This window comes from Felis catus, chromosome C2 (genome assembly GCF_018350175.1).
Source record: "Felis catus isolate Fca126 chromosome C2, F.catus_Fca126_mat1.0, whole genome shotgun sequence".
Lineage (NCBI taxonomy): Eukaryota > Metazoa > Chordata > Mammalia > Carnivora > Felidae > Felis > Felis catus.
The window spans coordinates 70,959,591-70,974,702 of NC_058376.1; the positions used below are offsets into that span (position 1 = coordinate 70,959,591).

At 36.9% G+C, this 15,112-nt stretch overlaps 1 protein-coding gene across 4 annotated transcripts in view; it reads right to left on the reverse strand.

The window, feature by feature from the left end:
* The window catches only part of OSBPL11 (oxysterol binding protein like 11), a 90,603-nt gene that overhangs the window by 53,348 nt on the left and 22,143 nt on the right, over positions 1–15,112 (reverse strand). For all 4 annotated transcript variants that reach the window (XM_045037052.1, XM_003991726.6, XR_006585123.1 and 1 more), the window contains exons 3-5: positions 6,656–6,831; positions 5,672–5,751; positions 2,961–3,137 (exon numbers count right to left, since the gene is read on the reverse strand). In XM_045037052.1, the coding sequence (XP_044892987.1) occupies positions 2,961–3,137; positions 5,672–5,751; positions 6,656–6,831 (433 nt within the window). The remainder of the gene's footprint in view (positions 1–2,960; positions 3,138–5,671; positions 5,752–6,655; positions 6,832–15,112) is intronic.

Below are 15,112 nucleotides of genomic sequence, written 5' to 3' on the forward strand. Positions count from 1 at the left end.
CTTAAGCTCTTTCTTCTCAGCACCCCTAGTTAGGCTCAATCTGAACATACTTTGAAAACATGATGGTTTCCCTGCTTCCTTTTCTCTTAATCTAACTTTCTGGTCCCATTAGCCTGACTGTGGAGCAAGTGCTGTATATACATATACTTTTCAGGTTAAAAGTTTAATACACTCTGCTTTGATCAAGAGCTCTGTACACTTTTCCTAACAGAGCTAATAGAATAACAATTCTTGATAAACAGCCCAATATTTTTAAATGAAAACTGAATTTATTATGCTTAATTACTTTATTGAATGTACTATGCTTAATTACTTGTGAGCAGAAGTCTCTCAGATTGCCTATCTTTTGGACACTATCTTAATTCACATTGAAATGTGGAGAGACTCAGCTTTCAGAGGCTCTGTTTCAGATGATTTTTTTTTTTATTTATTCATTTTGGTGGGGGGGAGGAGAGGAAGGGAGGGAATGAGTAGGGGAGGGGCAGAGAGAGAAAGAGAGACAGAATCCCAAGCAAGCTCTGCGCCATCAGTGTAAAGCCCGATGTGGGGCTTGAACTCACAAACTATGAGATCATGACTTGAGCTAAGATCAAGAGTCAGATGCTTAACCAACTGAGCCACCCAAGCACCCCCCAGATGACTTTTAATACAGTTCATCAGAGGGCTAGTTAAAGAGACATGCAAATATCCTACCAAAGAAATCCAGTGTGCCATACATGAAATAGCCCCTGAAAACATATGTCACAGTAATGGCTCAAACATTCATTCTTATCGGAAAAAAGGGGTTTTAAGTGAAAACTGTGGATATGAAGATAACCAAATGTACACATTTATACATGCATATATATGTGTGCTTTGTGTATGTTTTGTATATAAATTTTAGGACTAACTTCCAGTAATCCAAACTTATGAATAAGTGCAACCACTATGGCCAATGTTTGGCAATATTTACTAGAGTTAAATATACAGAGTTAGGGGTACCTGGGCGGCTCAGCTGGTTAAGTGTCTGACTCTTGATTTCGGCTCAGGTCATAATGTCATGGTTTGTGAGATCGAGCCCCATATGGGCTCTGTACTGACAGCGTGGAGAATGCTTGGGATTCTCTCTTCCTTCTCTCTCTCAGAATAAATAAACTTAAAAAAATATAGTTAAATAATTATAACTTATGATCAAACAATTACACTCATATATGTAACCAACCGATATATAGATATGTATATATATGTTCAGCCCCACCACCCAACCTTGAGGGAGGGGAGGGGCTGGAGGATGAATCAATCACCAACAGCCAATGATTCAGTTGATCATGCCTACCTAATGAAGCCTCCATAAAAAACCCAAATGGAGGAAGCTCAGAGAGCTTCTGGTTGGTGAACACTTGGAGGTACTAGGAGGGTGGAGCTTCCACGACATTTCCCCCATATCTGGCTCTACACATCCCTTATATCTGTCTGTTCTTGAGTTATTTATAGTGTTGAAATTGAATTAAATTCTAGAACACACAGCTGGTGTCCACAAAGATTAGAGAATTGCTTGGTGGGGCAGCGGGGGGCAGGGAACTCCATACATTTGGTGACCAGAGTACGTAAGTGTAGAGTGTTATTGTATAGCATGGGACAAACACGGGAATGTTTTTTCTTTACAGAATGACTATTAGAAACTATAGATATTCACACTTGGAGATATGTGGTAGACATTTCCTAAAAATTAAATAAAATAAACCTGTTACTTCAAGAAAAGCCAACAGTATTTACTGCCAATTTTAAAATCTGAGATTTAAAATGAAAAGAATTTTGGAAAACCTTTATCTGTTACCAGAAGCTTGGCAACTTCCCAATATTGAAAGCCTTTTCTAATGAGATCAGTGAGGATGCTAATGAATAGGAATTTTTGATACTGTATGATAAGACAGATTAACATTTGCAAGACCTGCATAACTCTGTAAGACAGTATTTTCCAAATGAATAATGCATGATGTACAAAATCATACAGAGATTAAAGATACATTCAAAGTGCAAGACAATCCGATAGATTTTCATGTAACAGAATATGAAAAGTTCAAGGATATATATTTGATTCCACACTGCATCGAACATTTAAGAAACTACTACTGTCAAGTTTTCATGCAGTACCAAAGAATAGCCATAATTATTTTAAAAGGCTATTAAAATATTCCTCTACTTTCCAAATCACGTACTTGTGTGAGGCCACTCACTACACAGATATCTAAAAGCTCTACTAAATTTAAGTCAGGAATATTTAGAACCTAACAACTATATCTTTTACTAACTAGAATTATTTGGTACTCAATTTGAAAGGGGGAAATAGTGAGGCAAGGCAACATCAAGGATTTAACTATTCTATTATCGTGTATGTTTGGAATTGTCTACATATATCTTTTTTTTTTTTAAGTCACTTGTTTGGCCATATAGTCTTCACAATAGACTTAAAATCCATTTTGAGGGGCGCCTGGGTGGCTTGGTCGGTTGGGCGTCCGACTTCAGCTCAGATCATGATCTCACGGTCCGTGAGTTCGAGCCCCGCGTCGGGCTCTGTGCTGACAGCTCAGAGCCTAGAGCCTGTTTCAGATTCTGTGTCTCCCTTTCTCTCTGCTCCTCCCCTGTTCATGCTCTGTCTCTGTCTCAAAAATAAATAAACGTTAAAAAAAGTTAAAAAAAAAAACCATTTTGATCATGTTACATCAAAGGAGTCTATACTTCTACTTGAGAAATGAAAGATAGACTGCAAAATAAGAGTGTACCCAGGAAATGGTAAAGAAACGCAGGGCATCACCTATATAACCAGGGAATCTTCATGACTTAAAAATTGTCTCAGCATAGTAGACAGAAAACATTTGAGTGCCCCAGAAAACACAAACAGGATTCAATTTCTTTCGTGATAAAACCAAGCAAGTTAGATTATTTTGTGCATTTTTACTTGGACTTCAATTCATACTTACTTCTCTGACTTCCACAAGATGGTCTGGAGGTAAGTGAGCTCTTTTGTTCACTGATTGTAGTTTGGAATGTCCAACATTAAAAAAAGAAATGGCATTTTGACTTGGTCTCCTCTGGGATATAGGAGAATTACCACTAGATGCAAGTGAGAAGCTCCGTGATTTCAGAGGAGGATTATTCTATTAGACAAAACAAAACCATTCATTTTCAAAAACTTTAGGCTAACCCTCACCTATTACACACACACACACACACACACACACACACACACACACACACACTTTAGGCTTACACATGAATAGTTTTAAAAGTCAAATTAACCAGAATTGACTATAAGAAAATTTCTGAAAACGATAAAATTTAAGACACCCGAAGTTTAAACATCTGACACATCCAAAAGTAAACTTATAATTTACTTAGAAAATTAATTCCAGGTTTGTACTGTCAAGAATATTTTTTCATATTTTACAAATATAGAACAAGAAACTTCTAATTTCAGATTTGTAAACACACTGATTGAAGCAAAATGTACTCAGCAATATTCAATATAATACATTTTCTAATATAGCATGCAAGTGTCTTTGGAATAAGCTAGTACTTTCTGATCACTGCCAATGATTGCAATCTTGTAGTATGAGTAAAGCTCTTGTGATGAATTTCCTGAAGACTGGGCAGTAGGCCTAAATCACAAACAACTTTTTAAAATTTATTTATGGGAAAAAAAAAAACCTGGGGAAAAAAATCTTTTTTAAGTCAAGCTATTACCCAGGTATGGAATCCTTTAACTATGCTGCCTAGATGTTACTTTTTAGAGATCTCTAACCTCGGATTTCAAGTACTGAGACCATCCTGTCCATCTTTTTTTTTTTTTTTTTTTTTTTTTTGGCACAGAGAGAGACAGAGCATGAACGGGGAAGGGGCAGAGAGAGAGGGAGACACAGAATCTGAAGCAGGCTCCAGGCTCTGAGCCATCAGCCCTGAGCCCGACGCGGGGCTCGAACTCACGGACCGTGAGATCGTGACCTGGCTGAAGTCGGACGCTTAACCGACTGCGCCACCCAGGCGCCCCCATCCTGTCCATCTTAAAAAATAAAAAACATTCCAAAGAAGATATACAAATGATCAATAAACACATGGAAAGATGTTCAACATTACTAGTCATTAGGGAAATGAAATCAAAACCATAGTGAGATTCTACTTCACATATACCAAGATGCCTATTACAATAAAAAAAAAAGAAGGGGGGTGGCAATAACAAGTATTGGTGAGGATGTGGAAAAACTGAAACCTTCATACATTGCTGGTGAGAATGTGAAATGGTTCAGTCACTCTGAAAAAGTTTGGTGGCTCCTCAGAAAGTTAAACAGAGTACCACCACATGACCCAGTAATTCCACTGCTAAATATACATCTCACTGAAATCATGAGTTCTCACAAAAACCTATACACAAATGTTATTCATAGTGACCACAAAATGGAAACAACCCAAATGCCCCCCAGCTGATGAGTGGATAAACATCCTGTGGTGTATTCATAATTGGAATATTATTTGGCCATAAAAATAAATAAAATATGATACATGCAATAACATGAATGAACCTTGAAAACATTACATGTACATAAAAGACCAAAGAACAAATAGAACTGGGGATGCCTGGGTGGCTCAGTTGGTTGAGATTCCAACTCTTGATTTTGGCTCAGGTCATGATCTTATGGTTGTGAGAGATCAAGCCCCACATCGAGCTCTGTGCTAAGCATGGAGCCTGCTTGGGAGTCTCTCTCCCTCTCTTTCTGCCTCTACCCCACTTGTGCTCTTTTTCTCTCTAAGTAAATAAACATTTTAAAAAAAAAAAGTAAAACTGAACATACAATAAAATTTGCTTTCTTTTTTTAAAATTTTTAAAAACTTTTAAAATGTATTTATTTTTGAGAGACAGAGAAAGCAATCGGGGGAGGGGCAGAGGGAGAGAGAGAATCCCAAGCAGACACCCCACTGTCAGCCTGGAGCTCAACATGGGACTCAAACTCATGAACCATGAGATCATGACCTGAGCTGAAACCAAGAGGTGGCTGCTTAACCACCTGAGCCACCTGAGTGCCCAATAAAATTTGCTTTCTAACTCTAAAAAAAATTAAGCAAAATATAAGAAGCCAGACACAAAAAACCACATATTGTATGATTCTGTTTGTATAAAAGGCCCAGAATGGACAAATCCATAGAAACAGAAAATAGTGTTTGCCAGGGGCTTGGAAAGGGGAGAATAGGGAGTGACTGCTCATGGATATGAGTTTTTGGAGGGTGATGGGAACTAGACAGTTGCGATGGTTGCACAATCTTGTGAATATATTAAGACCAATGGAATTGCACACATTAAAGGGCAAACTGTAGGGGTGCCTTGGTAGCTCAGTCGGTTAAGCATCTGACTTTGGCTCAGGTCATGATCTCATGGTTCGTGAGTTCGAGCCCCACATCGGGCTCTATGCTGTCAGCACAGAGCCTGCTTCAGATTCTGTGTCTCCTTCTCTCTCTGCTCCTACCCCACTCACATGTGCATGCTGTCTCTCTCTCTCAACATAAATAAACATTAAAAAAAATTCAAAGGGTAAATTTTATGGTATGTGAATAGTCCCACAATTTAAAGACATAAAAAAATACAATAGAATATTCTTTTCCCCATTTTTATGCATTAATATCGTATATGAAATCCACATACCTTTCCAATAGCTTCAGTGTGATGTTGTGTACATATCTGAAGTCTGCTAACCCAATGTTGTCGCTCTTTAGCATCTGTGGCTGATAAAAAGAATCTAAAAGTTATTCACTTTTGTATTTATTTTTGGAATAATTAATTGTCTACAGCATGAAGAACAGATCATTTAAAATCAGGGATTGGCCTTACTCTCCCTAGAGCAAACATAGCAGTGAGGGAAGAAAAAGGCCCAAGCATCAACTTTGGTAGGTAACACAGTAGCTGGATGTGATGTGGATATTTCAGAAGGAGAATAAATTACATGCAACTAGACATGGATGAGATTTGACATGTCTTAAGTTTCTCATAAAAATATGCTCTGATTTAAAAAAAATAACTTTTATTAAGCATCTGATATATACTAGATATTTTTGTATCTTTTGCAGCATGCTCAGTTAGGATTACCATTGTATTTTATGTGTATTAATTAAATAAAAAACACAAATTAAATTTATCTAAACAAAAGTTATATTTTTAAAATAAATATGAACATTTTAATAAATCCCAACTTTTGTGTATTAGTTACTAAAAACCTCAAAGAGGGCATGCAAACTAAGTCAAGAAAGGGGTTAAATATAATCCATGGAAGACATAAAAAAAAATATCATTTAGAGGGGTGCCTGGGTGGCTCAGTCAGTTATGCATCTGACTTCAGCTCAGGTCATGATCTCATGGTTTGTGAGTGAGTTCGAGCCCCATATTGGGCTCTGCAGTGACAGTGCAGAGCCTGCTTGGAATCCTCTCTCTCCCTCTCTCTCTCTGCCCCTGTTGTGGTCATGCTCTCTCTCTCTGTCAAAATAAATAAATAAACTTAGATTTCGGATATTATACCTACATCATTGATGAGAGTGGTTTCTGTTTCCAAAACCCAAATGAAAGCAGGGAAGTACATCAACTTCTCAAGGGAAGAAGAAAATCACACTATTAACTCTCATATCTCGATCATACCTCTGAGTTTATACTGTTCCCCACTGGCAGCATTTACAGTGAAAGTGTGAGAGTCCTCATCACTAGGTGATATTACAGCTCCTGCAAGCTGCAAAGTACCTCTGGGTTTTTGATTTCTAGACTGTTCATTCACAAAGTACTCCAATAACCCAGCTTCATTGTTTAAAACAAAAAACCTGTAATGAAAAAAAAAAGTCATAATTTTTAAAAATTCTCCTTGTCAAACTAAAGCAAAATAAGTTTCAATCACTACGCTTTGCGTATTCAATCACAATAGCTTTTTGCTATTAAAAAAATAAAATTCAAAAGCAGTTCAAGAAGCACTTGGAAACACTTGGTTGAATTTCCTAGCAATAAGCTTACTGAAAAATTGAATGAGTTTAATAAATGATATAAAATTGGGGCACCTGGGTGGCTCAATAGGGTTAAACATCCGACTTTGGCTCTGGTCATGATCTCAGGATTCATGGGTTCAAGCCCCACATTGGGCTCTGTGCTGACAGTTAGGAGCCTGGGGCCTGTTTCAGATTCCATGTCTCCCTCTCTTTCTGCCCTCCCCCTCGCACTCACTCTCTCTCTAAAATAAACATTAAAAATTTTTTAATAATAAAATGAATGAATGAATGAATGAATGAATGAATGAATGAAGGTATAAAACCTTCAACGGAGGGAGAGGCATTTAATAGGGAAGAGGCATACCAGATTATGCAAAAGGAAACAAAAGATAGAGTACCCTTTCAGAGGAAGATTTCACTCCAGAATTCATTAATGGGGAAGGTACACTGCCCAAAGACAAATGGTAGTGAGAATTTTTATTTAAAATTCACTGGAGAGGCACTTGGGTGGCTCAGCTGGTTAAGCATCTGACTTTGGCTCAGATCATAATCTCACAGTTTGTAAGTTCAAGCCCCGAATTCGGCTCTCTGCTGTCAACGCGGAGCCTGCTTCGAATCCTCTGTCTCCCTCTCCCTCTGCCTCTTTCTCTCAAAAATAAAGAAACATTTAAAAAAAGAATTCACTGCAAACAAATCAAAATATGAACTCTGAGGATAACTAAAGGCTGGGTAAGAAAATGAATCTGATTTAAGATTTAATCAGTGAAATACACAATGAGAATAATGTCAGGGTAGAAAGATTTTGTGAGTGTATCATGAAATAGGTCACAACTTAAGACTACTTATCCTGTTTAAAAATGTAAAAGCTGCAACTGGAGATGCAGAAGCATAAGGAACTTGAAACTAAATGATGAAATACTGATACACTTTGGAAAAGAATTTGATGTTCTGATTTGGTTCCAGATTAACTACTTTAGGAAATATATTAATTCAGATTCCAATTTAAGTAATACAATAGTTCTTTTTTTTTTTTAATCTAAAAAGTTTTAATTAAAAAAATTAATGTTTGTGTTCAGAGCAGTTTGGCATTCTACCGGTTACTGTTTTCCATTAACACTAGACAATTTGATCCAGTTCAAGGTCCTAGAAGATACTGTCTTAAGCAACAGGCAACCATATCAACCATATCAAACTGGGAGAAAATAAATCAGCCTTCTATTCAAGGAAAGAAAAACTGCTCAGAAGCAAAAGTTGAAAGTGGTTGCCTGAGATGGGAGATGGAAAAGCAAAGAGCTATTGTTTCTCTTGCTCATCTTTTAGCATGCTTCTAATTTTTAAAATTATGTTCATGGGGCGCCTGGGTGACTCAGTTGGTTAAGTGTCCGACTTCGGTTCAGGTCATGATCTCATGGTTAGTGAGTTTGAACCCTGCGTTGGGCTCTGCACTGACAGTTTAGAGCCTGAAGCCTGCTTCAGATTCTGTGTCTCCCTCTCTTTCTCTGCCCCTCCCCTGCCTGTGTGCTCGCTCACTCGCACTCTCTCTCTGTCTAAAATAAACAAACCTAAAAACTAAACTAATGTTCACGTATTTTGATTTTAAAAATTAGTATTTTTGAGAGCTTTTACGTTTCCATTTCTTTAATTACTAGAAGAATTAAACACTTTTTCATGTGTTTATGGACCATCCAGTTCTATTTAGTGAACTGCTCATCACACTTTGCCCATTTTTAATAGGGCTATCTTTATTTTCCAAAATATTTGAAGAAATTATTTGAATTAACACAAGATAGTCACTGACATTATCTTCAATTTCTAAAACATAAGCACAAAACATAAAATGCACATATGAATCTGCTATTTTCTGAATGTGTCCCCTCAAACTTCTATGTTGAAATCTTAACCCCTAAGGTAACAGTATTAAGAAACAGAGCCTTAAGAAGCCTCATGAATGAGATTAGTGCCCTTATAAGAGACCCAAGAGCTCTTCCTTGACTCTTTTTCAGCCATCTGAGAATATAAGAAGTCTATGATAGGAAAAGGGTCCTCACCCAACAATGCTGGCACTCTGATCTTGAACTTCCAACCTCCAGAACTATGAGAAATGTTTATAACTCACCCTGCATATAAGTCATTCTGTAGTATTTTGTTATAGCAACACTAATGCACTAAGAAATGAATCTACCTCAAAAAATTTCATCAAATAAACAGGAGTGGGGTAGTATGTAAGCAATCTCTTCAAATTGTATGGAATTTGCATTATATTTCAATAAAGCTGTTAAACAAAAAGAACAAACAAAAATGAAAGGAAGGAAGGAAGGAAAAAGAAATCTCTTTTCACTGTTCTAAACAGTGAGTACAATTCATTTCAAATAACCAAGGAAAATACTGGTCTCTTCTCTCAAAAGAGGTCAAAGCAAATTCAGAGTAGAATGTTTGGAAATCTCAAGTTTGCTGTGAACAATTTATCTCAAAAGCACTACCACAAATTTACAATATGGGAGGCACCCACCTAGATACACAGAAAATAATGGTGAGGAGGGACTGGTGAAATGATAGAAATAGCCAATAACTGAACAGCATGGTGATTATAGTCAATAATACTATATTGCATACTTGAAAGTTGCTGAGAGTAGATCTTAAAAGTTCTCATCACACACAAAAAAGTTTTGTAACAATGCATGGTGACAAGGTTAGCTAGACTTATTGTGGTGATCATTTCACAATATATACAGATATATTAAATCATCGTTGTATACCTGAAACTAATGTAATGTTACATGTCAATTATAACTCAATAAAAAAAATGAGGGACACCTGGGTGGCTCAGTTGGTTAAGTGCACAACTCTTGACTTTGAGGTCACAATGTCATGGTTCATGAAATCAAGCCCCACATCAGACTCTACACTGACGGCATGGAGCCTACTTGGGATTCTCTCTCTCCTTCTCTCTCTACCCCTTCCCTGCTTGTTCTCTCTCAAAATAAGTAAATAAACTTAAAAAAATATAGTTAAATAAGCCAATAACTGATCATTTTTTATTTTACTTTTTTTTTTTTGAGAGATTAAGAGAGAAAATGCAAGTGGGGGAAGGACAAAGAGAGAGAGAGGGAAAAAGAGAATCTTAAGCAGCCTCCACACCCAATGAGGGACTTGATCTCACAACCATGAGATCATGACCTGAGCCAAAATCAAAAGTTGGATGCTTAAATGACTGACCTACCCACTACCCCTGATCTTTTTCATACCAAGATGATGCTATTGGCCCACTGGCATAATAGAGCAATTTGGGCTATCTTTCATCATACATAGTTTAATCTAAATGTTCCTCCTTTATCCCTTCTATGGGGAGAAATTTTACAAGATGTTTAGTTTGGAGATAGAGAGGCAATCTACATAGTGAGAAAATTTAACAAACCTATATTTCCCAGAAGGTAATTGACTCTTGATGGAGGCATTCTGAGCAAGTTGGCCTAACCAATAAACTAAACCAATAAAGAAAATGTAGAAACAAAGATTAACTGTAACAGGGAAACAAGATTTAGCATGAACCCTGACATGCAGAAAAATTCAGCTAAGTTGTTAAAAGAAAATACTGTTAAAATTGGCAAATAATTATTTACTTTTTTGCAGTAAAAATTGTCAATTTGGGGAAATGACTTATCTTTGAAATAACCAACAACGTAAAATGAAGTATCATCAAAATACAACTTTAATCGAAAAATATTCTGACTTGGAAGTCTATCTTGTAACGACAAAAATAAACTTTAGAGAAATTTTTGTAAGGAAAGGCAGCCATGTGCAACCAGTGGCCAATGGATCTTTTTGGTGGGCCTTTATGCAATGATAAACACCTGTCACTTCTTCCCATGGTCTCAAGTTGCCACTGACCTGAAATGCTATCTTGAAAATATACTAACTTTGATATATTTGTGTATGTTTTGGAGCTTTCTTACTCTGTTCCACTTCTGAGGGTTTCTCAGTATTATTCAATATTACAAGAATGAGTTGTTGATGGGGTGCATGGGTGGCTCAGTTAGTTAAGTGTCCAATTTCAGCTCAGGTCATGATCCTGCAGTCTGTGAGTTTAAGCCCCACATCGGGCTCTGAGATAACAGCTCAGAGCCTGGAGCCTGCTTCAGATTCTATGTCTCCCTCTCTCTCTGCCCCTCCCCTGCTTGCGCTGCGTCTCCCTCTCTCTCTTTCTCTCTCTCAAAAATAAATAAACATTAAAAAAAAATTAAAAAAAAAACAAGAATGACAGTTGTTGGATGTTGGGGGAGAAAGTTAACCTATCTTGCTTTTAAGAAAGAGAACAAAGAATAGTGCTAAAAGCAAAGTGACATAACAATTTTAAAAATTAATAATCCATGTCATTTGAATGTATAAGCCTTCAAACAATTTTTAAAAACCTGAAATGAAAAATATAACATGAAAAAATTACCTTGACTTTGCTTTTTTTTTCTTAATAAAAGATGGAAACCTTGGAGAAGTGCCCTTCTCACTTAAGTAGGGATGATTCCCTTCTAAGTTTTCATACTCAGCTTTGGCCTGTTTTATGATCTCCAACTTCCTACATGTCACTCTTATTTGGATGACCTAATGTCACTTCCAAATAAACATAGCCCAAACTGCCATCTCTGTTAAACAATCACATTTTCACTCAGTGCTTCCATTCTTTAAAATGTCTGAAAATCATTCTTTCATAAATTATATACCATTTTCAAGTTGTTTAAGATAGGAAAGTAAGTTCAGCTCCTGTTAGGGGCACCTGGGTGGTTCAATTGGTTGAGCGTCAGACTTTGACTCAAGCCATGATCTTGCGGTTTGTGAGTTCAAGTCCCACATTGGGCTCTGTGCTGACAATTCAGAGCCTAGAGCCTGTTTCAGGTCTGTGTCTCCCTCTCTCTCTGCCCCTTGCACTCGTGCTCCATCTCTCTCTCTCTCAAAAATAAATAAACATTAAAAAATTAAAAAAAAAATCAGATCCTGTTATTCTATCACAGCCAAAAGTAGAAGCCTCAAAATGACATGTGAATTAGAAGCAACATGATAATAATGTAAAAACATAGACTTTGGAGTCAGAAGTATTTGGGTTCAAATTCCAGTATTACAATTTTTAAAAAGTTAAAAACCACAGTGAGATACCACTTCACACCTATTATGACGGCCATTACTAAGAAAAAAGAAAAAGAAAATAACAAGTGTTGGTGAGGATGTGGAGAAATGAGAACATTTGTGCACAACCAGTAGGAATGTAAAACGGTGCAGCAGCTATGGAAAATGGCACGGAAATTCCCCAAAAATTTAAATATAAAATTACCATATGATCCAGTAATTCCACTTCTGGGTATATATACAATAGACATGAAAGATGAGACTTGAACAGATATTTGTACAGCAATACTCATAACAGCATTACTCACAATAGCTAAAAGGTACAAGCAACCCACATGTCCATTGGCAGATGAATAGATAAAGTATGGTACATATATTCAGTAGAATATTATTCAGCCTTAAAAAGGAAGGAAATTCTAATACATGTTACAACATGGATAAACCTTGAAGACATTATACTCAGTGAAATAAGCCAGGCACAATATTTGTTCCTCTGTATGATTTCACTTTTATGAGGTAGGTATGTAGTCAAAGCACAGAGAAAGAAATTAGAATGGTGGTTGCCAAGGGCTTGGGGGAGAGAGAAATGGGGAATTATTGTTTAGTGGGTACAGTTTCAGTTTCAGAAGATGCAAAAAGTTCTACAGATAGATAATGGTTATGAATGCACAACAATGAATGCATTTAGTGCCACTGAACATTTATACAAGGTTAAAATGATAAATTTTATTTTGTGTATATTTTCCCACAATAAAAAAAATAATAATAAAAGTTTAATCCCCTGCTTCGCAACTACCAATTCTACAAAGTATGTAAGATAGCTGGTTTTCCTTCTCACAGACTACCTGTATGACCTTGGGCTGGCTATTTAAACTCTCCAAGGTCCCAGAGAAGTTTGAGGATCCTGCACAAAACAGGCAACTAAACACAAATTTGTTTGCTGCCTCCAAACCATCCTAAAAGCCTAATCACCACAGATATTTTTAAAAGCCCAAGGCAGGGGAACAAGTAATTATAACCCTAATATAATAGTAACTTTTGTCTCTTCAATGAGGTGTTGGTGAAACTGGACAACTACATGCAAACAAATGAAACTAGATCACTTTCTTACACCATATAAAATATAAATTCAGGGCACCTGGGTGGCTCAGTTGGTTGAGCCGCCCACTCTTGATTTCAGCTCAGGTCGTGATCTCGCTGTTTGTGGGTTCAAGCCCCACATCAGGCTCCTGCTGACAGCACGAAGCCTGCTTGGGTTTCTCTCTCTCCCTCTCTCTCCCACAAAATAAATAAATAAACTTAAAAAAAAAAAAAACACAACTCAAAATGGATTAAACAGTTAACTATAAGAACTGCAACCATAACACTTCCAGAAAAAAACATAGGCAGTAGGCTCTTTGACACTGGTCTTAGCAATATTATTTTGGATCTGTCTCTTCAGACAAGGACAACAAAAGCAAAAATAAACAACTGGGACTACATCAAACTAAAAATCTTTTATTTTTATTTATTTACTTGTTAAGTTTTTTAAATGTACATCCAAATTAGTTAGCATATAGTGCAACAATGATTTCAGAAGTAGATTCCTTAATGCCCCTTACCCATTTAGCCCATCCCTCCTCCCACACCCCCTCCAGTAATCCTGTTTGTTCTCCATATTTATGAGTCTTTTATGCTTTGTCCCCCTCCCTGTTTTTATATTATTTTTGTTTCCCTTCCCTTATGTTCATCTGTTTTGTCTCTTAAAGTCCTCATATGAGTGAAGTCATATGATATTTGTCTTTCTCTGACTGACTGATTTCACTTATCATAACACCTTCCAGTTCCATCCACGTCGTTGCAAATGGCAAGATTTCATTCTTTTTGATTGCCAAGTAATACTCCATTGTATATATATACCACATCTTCTTTATCCATTCATCCATCGATGAACATTTGGGCTCTTTCCATACTTTGGCTATTGTTGATAATGCTGCTATAAACATTGGGGTGCATGTGTTCCTTCAAAACAGCATGCCTATATCCTTTGGATAAATACCTAGTAGTGCAATTGCTGGGTCATAGGGTAGTTCTATTTTTAGTTTTTTGAGGAACCTCCATACTGTTTTCCAGAGTGGCTGCACCAGCTTGCATTCCCATTTTTTTTTTTTTAATTTTTAACGTTTATTTATTTTTGAGAGAGAGAGAGAAAGAGAGACAGAGTGCAACTGGGGGAGGGGCACAGAGAGGTGGAGACAGATCTAAGGCAGGCTCCAGGCTCTGAGCTGTTAGCACAGAGCCTGACATGGGGCTCGAACTCACAAGCAGTGAGATCATGACCGAGCCAAAGTCGGACACCCAACCAACTGAGCCACCCAGGCACCCCTAAACTAAAATCTTTTGCATAGTGAAGAAACCCATCAACAAAATGAAAAGGCAACCTATTGAATGGGAGAAGATATTTGCAAATGATATATCCAATAAGGGTAACATCTAAATATATAAAGAACTCATAAAATTCAATATCAAAAAAACAAACAATCCAGTTAAAATATGGGCAGAGGACTTGAATAGAAATTTCTCCAAAAAAGACATACACATGGTCAACAGGCATATGAAAAGATGCTCAATATCACTCAGGGAAATGCAAATCAAAACTACAATGAGATATCATCTCTACCTGTTAGAATGCCTACAATCAAAAACACAAGAAATAACAAGTGCTGGCAAAGATAAGGAGAAAAAGGAACCCTCACTCAGGCACTGTTGGTGGGAATGCAAACTGGTGCAACCACTGTGGAAAATAGTATGGAGGTTCCTCAAAAAATTAAAAATAGAACTGCCCTATGATCCAGCAATTGCACTACTGGGTATTTACCCAAAGAATAAAAAAACACTAATTCCAAGGGATACATGCCCCATGTTTATAGCAGCATTATTTACTGTAGCCAAGATATAGAAGCAGCCCAAGTATCCATCAACTAATGAATGGATAAAGAAGATGCAATATACATACATATACATACAT